At 48.2% G+C, this 10,835-nt stretch overlaps 1 protein-coding gene across 2 annotated transcripts; it reads right to left on the bottom strand.

Annotated features, from left to right (window-relative positions):
* Positions 1-6,406: 6,406 nt before the first annotated feature.
* Positions 6,407-10,445, bottom strand: LOC144888165 (general transcription factor II-I repeat domain-containing protein 2-like). Of its 2 annotated transcripts, XM_078765980.1 has the most exons (3): positions 10,104-10,445; positions 9,747-9,878; positions 6,407-8,693 (listed from the first exon to the last, which is right to left on the bottom strand). In XM_078765980.1, the coding sequence occupies exon 3, from the start codon at positions 8,434-8,436 to the stop codon at positions 7,534-7,536; it is 903 nt and encodes a 300-aa protein (XP_078622106.1). In that variant the 5' UTR covers positions 8,437-8,693; positions 9,747-9,878; positions 10,104-10,445; the 3' UTR covers positions 6,407-7,533. The 2 variants fall into 2 exon arrangements, with proteins under 2 accessions (XP_078622106.1, XP_078622107.1); XM_078765981.1 differs by lacking the exon at positions 10,104-10,445 and having other exon boundaries at positions 9,747-10,038.
* Positions 10,446-10,835: the final 390 nt, after the last annotated feature.

A 10,835-nucleotide genomic window follows, 5' to 3' on the forward strand; every position in this document is an offset into this window, starting at 1 on the left:
AGCAAGATTTCCGGCCCTCATGGCCGGTTCCAGCAGAGGGGCCATGCCCCAACCCATGGGGTCCATAAGTGGTGCTCGGCCACTGACATGTGGTCCATAATGTGGTGCATCGATGCAAACAGCTGGTTCTGGGAGTTCCGGGCGCACAATGGCTGACTCGCGCACGCTCCCCTCGGCGCCCAATGGCGCACAGGTCATGTGGGAGACAAAAGGGGGACAAGACAAATGAGCGAGGGGTAAGGTCACAAGGGTACACATCAAACAAGGCAATGCAAGGCGAAATGCGTACGGAGGGCGAAGTGAGAAAGCTCGTCCCTACCGTACGTCACCCCCCTGTCACCTACACTACCCTTGCCCTTACCCCATATGTACAAAATCTACACATTACAAATTCGTCGCTACTGTCACGTCTTCCCCATATTTCCCCTACACCAAATTCGTCTCCACAATCCCTCTATCCAAAATTTGCCATCACCAAATTCATCATCAATCCTCATAAGGAGGAAGAGATGGAACATCAAGCACAATGTCACACCCACGTCATGATGCGTCTCACAATCCAAAACATTTGCACATAAAAATAATAAAAACAACCTGGCATGGTGTGGAGTACCTGTCACCTCAGGTGAGTGGATGCAGATGGTGCGAGGAGACTCCAATCCTAACTATCCTCTAAATGACTTTAACACACGTTACACTACCCGGGGTCTTTCCCTGCAAATCCATTGGCCAACTTACACTATGGGTTCTAAAAACCAATTCCCATTGACCAAACTGTGGTGCTGCTCAATTTGGGGTCTCACTCCCCCGATTCATCTCCCGGTGCCCTTGCACAATTTCTGGGCTGTGACGTGTAGCTCTCCCAGCAGGTCTACCCACCTGCACACCTCCACCACTGCAGTTGCCACCCGAGCTTACCTAGCTCCTCACCCTAACCTCACTAACTGGGGAAGGCCCCTCCTGGCTCTGTCACCCCACTCGGTGCCCTCTGGCACTGGGCTAACCGGGTCCATCCTCCGGATCCTCGGGCCCCATCCACAACAACTACTACCGGCTCCCAGAGCCCACTTGCGGCCTCACCTGGCCGACATCCTCACAGTGGTGGAGTGCCCAAACCAACTACACACACTAACAGGCTACACGCCCAGCCATTTCCACAACACTAATGCACCCATCCAAACATCATTCTTCCACCCGCACCACAGATGCCAATATCCAACCACAATTTACCTATACCCTCTACCTAACACTTACACTACCCTCCCCGGGTATTCGTGATGGGGGTCCACTCTTCCCCCATTCACACCTTCGCACCATCCACTCCACTCCACAGTTTCCCTCCTACTCACTCCACGACCATCCATTCCAATACTCCATATACTCCACACTCCATGTATTCCACACACCTGTTGGTGCACACCTGTGCACTCACACCTGGTGCCACCTGCACCCTCCTTCCTTCCTGGACCATTTGGTCAATACAACTCACATCACCATCACCATCACTCAAACACTGCTCCATCCACCTGTCCAGTTGCACACCTGTGCAATCACACCTGTTCCTCACACACTTTTCACAATACACTTCTATACACCTCCAACACTCACACGGCATCATCTCATCTACCTACTCCCCTCTGAAACTTGCGCTTCCCAGTCGTCCCTTTAAACTATTGCGCTCCCTTGTCATTATCATCCAACCTAATCTACCTGCGTCCCCACTACAGGTATCATTGTCACTAACTAACCTTACCGTTACCTAATGTCATCTTGTCTAGATCCCTACACATTATCCAAACCCTCCCGGGCTAGTTTTCACTGCCATAAACCCCATAAGTCTAGTGCTCCTTTGCCCCCCGCTGTGAGGGATGGTGGATTGGCCATCCCATCACATGGGGCATCTCTTACTATAAATTTTGCTCGTCAAATTTCAACCAATCAAAAATTTGCCAGTCACTCTACCAATCCTCTGCCAATCATCACTCTGCCAATCCTTTGCCAATCATCAAATTTTGTTTTTCTATTTTCGGTGCCAAAACACTATTCTCGTCATCAGTCTTCTCACTAGTGCCTCTCGGTGCACCAATTCTCTTCCAAAGCTCGGCTTCGTAAAGCCGAGCAATGAATGCGGGTTGTTTGGTGCCAGCGGCTGGATACGTCCCGCATTCGGTGCAGGGACGGGGGCTTACCCGGGCCGAGATCCCACGCACCACCTCGGCACGGAGCCATCCCATGGCCCGATCTCGACCTGCCGGAATGCCTTAACAAAAAGGGGTCGCCATGACGACCCTTCCTATCGGGCTGCCCGCTCCGCCTAGTGGAGCACGGACGCGGCCGTTCAAAGTGATGCCCAGCGTGGATCGCGTACAGCGGTCCTTTCGAACCCGCCGTGGTTCGGATCCCCGCTGGTCCTCGCGGCACGCGAAGCTGCGCGACACGCACCGAGGGCCGATTCGGCTATAAGTCGTTCTAACCTCTAACCCGGTTACCGTCGATGCTTCACATGCATGCTTACACCCCGCAGCCCGTTCCTTGCTCAAACATCCAGCTGTTCCCATGCTCCTCGTCATTGCACCTTCTCTTACACACCCAGGTACACTCATTCCGCTTACAGACTTGGTCACACACCTGACCACCGAACACCTTGGCACACATTCGTTGTTCGCACACCTCACCAACACACCTCTTCGCGCCCCCTCCTCGGTCACCTCCTCTGTGACAATCACAGGTGTGCTCTCACTCGCACACCCAACCACGTGCCTCACTACTAATTCCAGCGTGCATTCCCACACACGCTCTACCATTCCAGGTGTGCTTCCTTGCATTTCAGGTGTACATCCTCTCTCACCTGTCACAACCAACTCACGCTCCGTGTCACTCTTACTACTCTCACCTCCACTCTGGGCAGCGCCCTCACCCTTACTCTCGACAGTGCACTCTTTCCTCATGCACCTGTCCATTACACACCTTTCTCGCGCACACTCTTGTGCACACTCTCCCGTTACACCCTCTGTAACACTCACCACAGGTGTGCATTCTTCCTTACTTTTGACAGCGCACTCTTTCCTCATGCACCCGTCTGTTACACACCTTTCTCGCGCATCCTCTTGCGCACACTCTCCCGTTACATCCTCTGTAACACTCACCACAGGCATGCATTCTCCCTCATTCTTGACAGCGCACTCTTTCCCCATGCACCTGTCCGTTACACACCTTTCTCGCGCATCCTCTTGCGCACATTCTCCCGTTACTTCCTCTGTAACACTCACCACAGGTGTACACTCTTTCGTTACATCCTCTGTAACACTCCTCACTACGCGCTTCCATGTGCTCCCTCGCACACGCGCTACGACCGACTCACTCTCGACAGCACACTCACTCCTCGGCGCGCATTTTCCTCACACACCCCAGAGTCGGACATTCTCGCACACCTCCTCTTTCGCACACCAGACCTGTCGCACACTTCACCAACGGCCTCTCACGAACACCCGGGTCTAAATCAACCCCCAAGCCGACTGAAGCTCCCCTCACATCATATACATTTCCTCGTATATCGCCACTCACCTCCGCACCTCGTCGTCGCACCTCCTTCACCACCTGCAAACTCTTTATTTGGTTGGTGAGCACATCATTATGAGTTGAGCACCGACCTTGTACATATTCCATCACCTCCTCCTTTATCTCCCTCTTAGTTTCTGGCCGTCCCTTCTTAATTTCACTCACCTCTTCTTCCACTTCCTCTAATTTTTGCTTCACCTCTTTTATTTCCCGGTGCGTCTCCTCAAGTTCGTCCTATAAGGCTATCTTGACCGTCTCTATTGCGTCCTCACCTGCCGGTCCTTCGTCTCCATTATCTCTGTCACCTCGTCCAACCTCGTTGTCAGTCCCTCACGTACCATCTGACATTGCCTCTGTGTCGCTATCAAGTCATTTTTAATGTCGTTTTGTGTCGCTTTTAACCCTCCTAGTACCGCAGTGTTCCTTTGAACCTGCTCCGTTAGTTCTTTTTGTCCCTCCGTCAGCTGTTCCACCTCCTCCGTCAGGTCCTCTATGCCCCCTTGTAACCTCGCCGTATTATTCCTCACTTCTTTCTCCATACGCTTTTCACCTCGCTTTACCTCCTCGCGTACCCCCGAGACCTCCTCACTCACACCTCGTCGTATCTCCTCTTTCATCTCCTCCATCTCTTTTGTAGATGCCACCCTCATCTGTCCCAATTCATCCCTCTGAGCATCCAATTTACTTTCTAACCCGATTTTCACCTCCTCTATCTGGTTCCCCATCTGTTCGATTTTACGGGCGGATTGCTCCCCTATTTCCCGCAATTTGTCTTCCATCCTATTTTCTAACCACATTAACCCATTTTTCACCCCCTCTAACTGATTCTCCTGGGCAGCCATTCTATTTTCCACCCCCGTTAACCCATTCTTTACCTCTTTTATCCCGTTGTCTAACCCCTCAAATTTAGCTTCTAGCCGTTCCTCCATTTCTCCCATTTTGCCCCCCATTTTGCCCCCCAATCGCTCGCTATCAGCCCTTGCTTCGTCCCTCATTACCCCCATACTGTTTTTCAAACCTCCAATTTGGTCTCCCATTTTGGCTTCTAGCCTGTCCATAAGGGCCCCCATTTGTAACATAAAAAGGTCCGAATCCCCCAGCGGCGCTGCTACGGTCACGGGCGCGGCTAGATTTGGTGCCGCTGTAACCGCTTGCGCAAAGGCGCCATTTTGCGCGCCTGAAACCTCGTGCGCGAGAGCGCCATTTTGTGCACCTGATACCCCCTCAACCACATCCTCCATATACATTTCCCCGAGGTCCTGGGTCGATTCCACCCCGTCTATCTCTCCCACCGGCATCCTGTCGCCTTGACCAGCCATGGCGCGATTTCAAAATTCGGGTTTTCCTTTAAAAACAAAACAATTTCCAGCAGCTTGTAATTTTGAGCGCGTTAAGCGTGCTTCGGGCCTCGTATCCCACTCCTGACACCAATTTGTTACGGTCCGCGGATTAGGATGTTATTTTTACCGAGCGGAGGTATAACCGCGGCCGAACTGTTCTTCCCTGATTCACCCGATTTACCCAAACGTTGGCCGTATCGCGCCACAGCTACTCAATCTGGAAAACTCTAAAGCGACCGAATGCAAAGAGGAAGAAGATGTACAGAAGAGTAACTGGGTTTATTATTATTTACACACATAAGCAAAAAGAAAGCAGTCACGTTTATTTACAGGGGACATGAGACGCAGGTGACACAGTGCAAATTACTAGCTTATACTGACTTAATTTACTACCCAGGACAGAACAAACAAAACAAACTCACGTAGGCAAAATGGGGAACTTGCAGGCAGGAATGGCTGGAAAGGATGAGCAGGTGGGATCACAGGGCACAGCGAGCGGGTCCACTCCGGGCGGGAAGCGGGGGGGCCGGCGGCTCCTTGTAATCCGCTTTACAGCGCACACCGTCAGGGCTTCACGCGGCTGGTTGAAACGGGGCTGCACTCCTCTGCTGTATCTCTCGTGTAGCTTGCTTCGTAAAAGCTCCTCGGCTTTCTCTTGGACCCTTCCTTTTCGTGTACCTCTCCACGCAGCTCAGCTCAGCCTTTCTCTCACTTCTCTCCAGCCCATCTGCTTGGGGGACACCCCGTGGCGGGTTATATAGGCCCCGCCCCTCAACCTTTGCGAACCTCCCCCCAAACGCTCTTCCTCCGCCCTCTCAAACCAAACCCCTCATGCTCGGTTGGTTGTTCGGGGCTGGCTCACTCCTCCCCTCTATGACGAGGTGGAGACACGCCCTTCTTTCCCAACCCTGCCTCGTGGCCAATGGTGGTTGAAGAAAACCGCCCAAAATGCAGTTGGCCATTGAAATGAAATGAAAGGGGATCTACTCATATTTCACTTGGTGCAATGGAGTATTTAAATTAATGGGAGACACAGCCTTACCCTAAGACACATAATAAGATATAAGCTACTGAACAAGGGTTTTATCGTGTCCTGCAATGTGGTGTTTATGGAATAACTACCGAGACGCCCTTTGACCTTCACACTACGGAGGTATTTACAAGGAATCATTACGTTTTACAGAGGGTGATATTTACAACAATTTACTATACAATACAACACAATAAAAAAACACAATCCTCATATCCGCAACAATATTTTTTTTTTTTTACAATATTGGACAGTCCCACATATAGGCTATATATGTCCAAATAGAGATTCTATCCCGACCTGAAAAATGCTTATTATACGAATGACAGGCACAGACTCACTAAACAGGCAGCGGGCTGCACTGTGATGCTGAACCCCTCATAATGGAGTCATTAAGTAGGATGTGGACAGCGCCTGGTGCGGAAATCACCGACATGCGGTGTGTGGTATGAAAAAAATAACACCAGTTCAGTTAATCATTTAAACTTTATTTTTAGGATACGAATTTGATACGAAAAATTTTTAGGATATAAAATTCAAACATTAGGGATACGAATTAGAATGAGCCATTCATTAACTAAATTCAAAATACAACTTGGCTATTAAATACACAACCCAACGACAACTCACTTAATGTGAAAACTGACATCTTCCATCGGTCACAATTTTTTGGATGTCTGGTGATATGGACGTCACTTTGATCCGCAGGCAGTTCTCCAGGTTTTTATTCGTCAATCGATTCCTCTCGTGCGTCTTTATCACATTCATTGATGAAAAGGACGATTCGCATGTATAGTTGGAAGGGAACATTGTGAGCACATAAAACGTGAGTCTCTTGATCATGCTGTACTCCTCTGAGCATGCCACCCAAAAGGCACTCACCGACTCCGCACTTCTGAGCGCATCGCTGACCAGGGAGGTTGTTTGGAAATCAATTAACTCCATTTGTAATGCAGCCTCATCCAAAGAGGGTATAATTTTTTTTCGCCAGGGAGGAGAAGTCTCCACTTGGTCGGACTGTGAGAGGGTCACGTACAAAGGCAATGATGTCCTTTGGGATAGAGTAGCCCTCAAACGTCGAAGTGAAGTTGACCTGTAGCTGCTTGATGAATTCCACCATTAACTCTGCCACTTGTCCCGGTGCCTGTGCTTTTAGTGTACTGAAATGTAGAAGCCTGCCAGTTGATATGTCTGACTCTAACAACTCCAGCTTCCTCGTGAATGATTCGAGCTTTTCAACCATGTCGACTATGGTTTTGCCTCTCCACTGTAGCTGTAGGTTAAGCTTGTTTAGGTGGCCAAATATATCCGCTAAAAAGGCAACATTGGACATGAACTTTTCATCTCTCCCAAAAGGGCAAGGTGGTCAGCTGCTGCCTTAATCTTGCTCAATCCAAGGGATGCCTTGACCTCATCCAGTAGCGCACAGAAGCGGTCCACGCTTTACCTTCGCTCAACCAGCGCACGTAATTATGTAGCAGCAGGTCATCGTGGGTGGCCTCTTCTGACTCAGCCACAAGTTGTCGGAAAAGGCGATGCTGGGTGCTTGATGTACCCCTGACAAAATTAATGACACGCATCACTTTATCCATAACTTCCTTTCGCTCACCACCTGAGTCTGGTGCAAAGGACACTCTGGTGGATGAGGCAATGCAGCCCATGCATTTGGGGGGCGAGCTCCTTCAACCTGCTCACCAGACCTCTGCGCTTTCCCACCATAGCAGGAGCGCAATCTGTCACGATTAGGTTAATCTTCTCAAATGACAATGAATGAAGCCTAAACAACTCTTCCAGTTTAGTAAATATAATGTCCCCAGTGCTGTGCCCTTCTAATGGGATAAAAGACAGCAGCTCTTCCCTGAACACTTTTCCATCAAAATATCTAACATAGACGCATGACTGGGCTACATCTGTGTTGTCAGTGCTCTCCTCACTGGCTAGGAAAAAGTAATTGGCCTGACTGAGACCCTCGATAATAACTCCCTGCACAGCATCCGATAGTGCCTCTACGCGGCGGGTAGGGGACCTCGCAGAGAGGGGCACCTGTTTCACTGAGGCAATGATACCATCCATCGACTTGTCGGTTGTCAGTTCCTCCAAAACTGTCACCATAACCTCCTTGAAAACCTCTGCATCAGTGAACGGCCTGTTGTGCCGTGCGAGCACCCAAGACGCCTTGAGGGACGCACTTGTCACTTTCTGTTGGGATGTGAGGCCTCGCACTAGTATCATGCTGCTGTGCGCATAGCTTGCTGTCAGTGCATCAATTTTGCGCTTTCGTGCCTCTGACTGGAGCGGAAAAGCCACTTTGAAGGTGCCATGCTTCGTCTTGTGGTGCCGTTTAATGTTATATTCCTTGCAAGCCACAACAACTTTGTTGCAGATAAGACACAATGGCTTAGCGTTGACGAAACTAGGTAGGATGAACGCATAGCTCTCTTTCCATTCTTCTTTGAATGTCCTGTTTTCACTGTCAACTTTCCTCTTTAGACTTTTGGATAACGACATTTTGTCAGGAAAAATTCAAGGAAGTCAATAAATCAATAAACAAACAGAAAATCACAGCAGTAAATGTATATATTACAATGGCTCGGTAGAAACACAGGCACGATCTGGCAAGGAACAGACAGAATGAGGGCGCATAAATAGCTGAGACCAAACAATTAACAAATGAGAGACAAGAGGTGTGATTGGACATGGAATGCACGGGGAAGATTGAAAGGAATTGCACGGGGGAGATTGAAAGGAATGTGGGAGCAGCCAACCTGCAATGACAGGAGAAACAGAGTTAGGCGGAGCCAAGATGCACATGGTGACAGAAACATAACAAACACACGTGGTCACACCACACACACCTCACCAGACAGAACAACGAACACATATAAAAGCTATCAGACAGAAGTCCTGACACATTTTTCTTTTGCTAACTACCAGGTTAAATGTTTAGCTAACTTCATACTCAAGTAGGCTGCAGACAACGTAATAGCGTACCCTCAGCGCACAAACAATCAAAACAATAATAATGCTACGTTGTACGTGTGGGAGGAGCGGGGTCACTGAGGCCAATGAACACAGTAAAATCCGAGTGTTAATTTAACTCTGAGAGTGAACAAATGGACCCAAGAGGGTCCATTTGTTCAGTTTCAGAATTAAATGAACACTCACATTTTACAGTGAATAATACTGAGGGTAAAAGTATGCCAAACAATATTATTAGAATAAGCTGGCTCTGCTAAATGGTCAGTCCAGGTGATGTGTCGTGCGTAACAGAGAAGCAGTCAGTCCTCAAAATTAAAATGATACACATTTATTATTTACAATATGGAAATCCAGTCTTTGCATCTCCCACACATGCATGTCTTATAAAGCGGTCTGTAACTGCAAGTTCCAGTTAAATTTTTTTATCAATCAATTTCTTAAATTAGCCATTAATTATGTTCTGGCCCGCCACCTAGTGGCTTAGAAAAAAATTGGCCCGAGGCCAAACTTACTTGCCGACCCCTGCCTTACTCCCCCATTATGGCTCCCCCATAAAAATAAAGAAACATGGAAGCGATAGCAAAACCCAGGCATCTCACGCTAACTCGTGGCACTTTGTACTTCCTGTGACTTTGACCTCATTATTAATTAGTCTTCTTCATATTCTGAAAATAAAGCTTTGTTGAAACTTGATGGCAAAATCTCAAATGGTAAAAAACGTTGCGGCATAAAGGAAAATAAATCATCCACAACCATGCTACCAAAGGAAAAGATTGATGGGCCCCAATCCCACCCATCAAAGTGATGGACAACCAGTGTAATTTTCATCTCCATCTCACCGTTGAAGAAAAGAAAGAAGGACTTTGCACCAACGTTGGACCCAAAAAGATGACGAAAAGCTGCTTGTAGAGATGGTCACCAGAGCCCAACCAGATGGAGTTTCCGCATGTTGAGTAGTTTTCACTTGTACACTGCATAGCCGATAAGAACAACAAATTCATCATTTAGGCCCATTGGTCCTGGTTGACCTTCAGTTTCATGAATGTACCGTATTTAAGAGAGAACTGTTTCACTGAAAATTCACGAGTTATTTAAAATAAAAAGTTCACAACACTAATGAAAAGGACTGAGGATGGCAACACTTGAATTCGTAAAGAAGCTGTTTGCATATTAACCTTTACAGAGTTGTTACAAACCTGTTTCTATTTCCAATTACAATTCCGTCCTGAAACACAAAGACGAACATCTAAATTGAAAAAAAAATCATGTGTGGATCCAACATAAACGTCGGATGCCAGCATCACGTTTTAGAGGCACAATCTCAGCTCAGGGAAGGGAGGGGAGAAAGAGAGATTGAATCGTCAATATGGATTCAAACATCAATAAGAGCATCTATTGACTATTCAACCTGGTGGTCCAGATGCCCCTGGTTTGGGGAGCTTTTGTGCCTCCGAGTGGGGTTACTGAGGTTCCTGCCTCTCACGGAGGACCTCCTCTCACAACCCTTCTTGGGAATTCTACAAATAACCCGGCCCAACTTCAGATAGCACTATGGCAGATCTGAGGAGATACGAGGAAGAGGCAGGCCTTTCTGAAAGGTTCGCCGACTTGTGCCATCGAGGAAGCCACCTCAATTACCCATGATTCTCGTTTGGCAGTTTTCCATAGAGGGTGCCAGGATAAAGAGGTGGATCTGGGTGTTGCCCCTTCAGCAGGCTGATTTCCCCATCTCCCTATTTGATAAGGCGTTAACTTTCGCCACAATTAGCAATTACCACACAGCTATTGTGGTGTGTTACAAAGATTTCCGAGAAGGTTTTTCAGTTACATAATCGGTTATCCTGACCAAACTTTCCAAGTTCTTCTGAAGAGGCCTTCATTGAAATAGCTAGTTATTTTTTTCTTCTTTTTTTTTTGAAATCTCCCCA

Source organism: Myxine glutinosa, chromosome 11 (genome assembly GCF_964187855.1).
Source record: "Myxine glutinosa chromosome 11, kmMyxGlut1.1, whole genome shotgun sequence".
Taxonomy (NCBI): Eukaryota; Metazoa; Chordata; class Myxini; order Myxiniformes; family Myxinidae; genus Myxine; species Myxine glutinosa.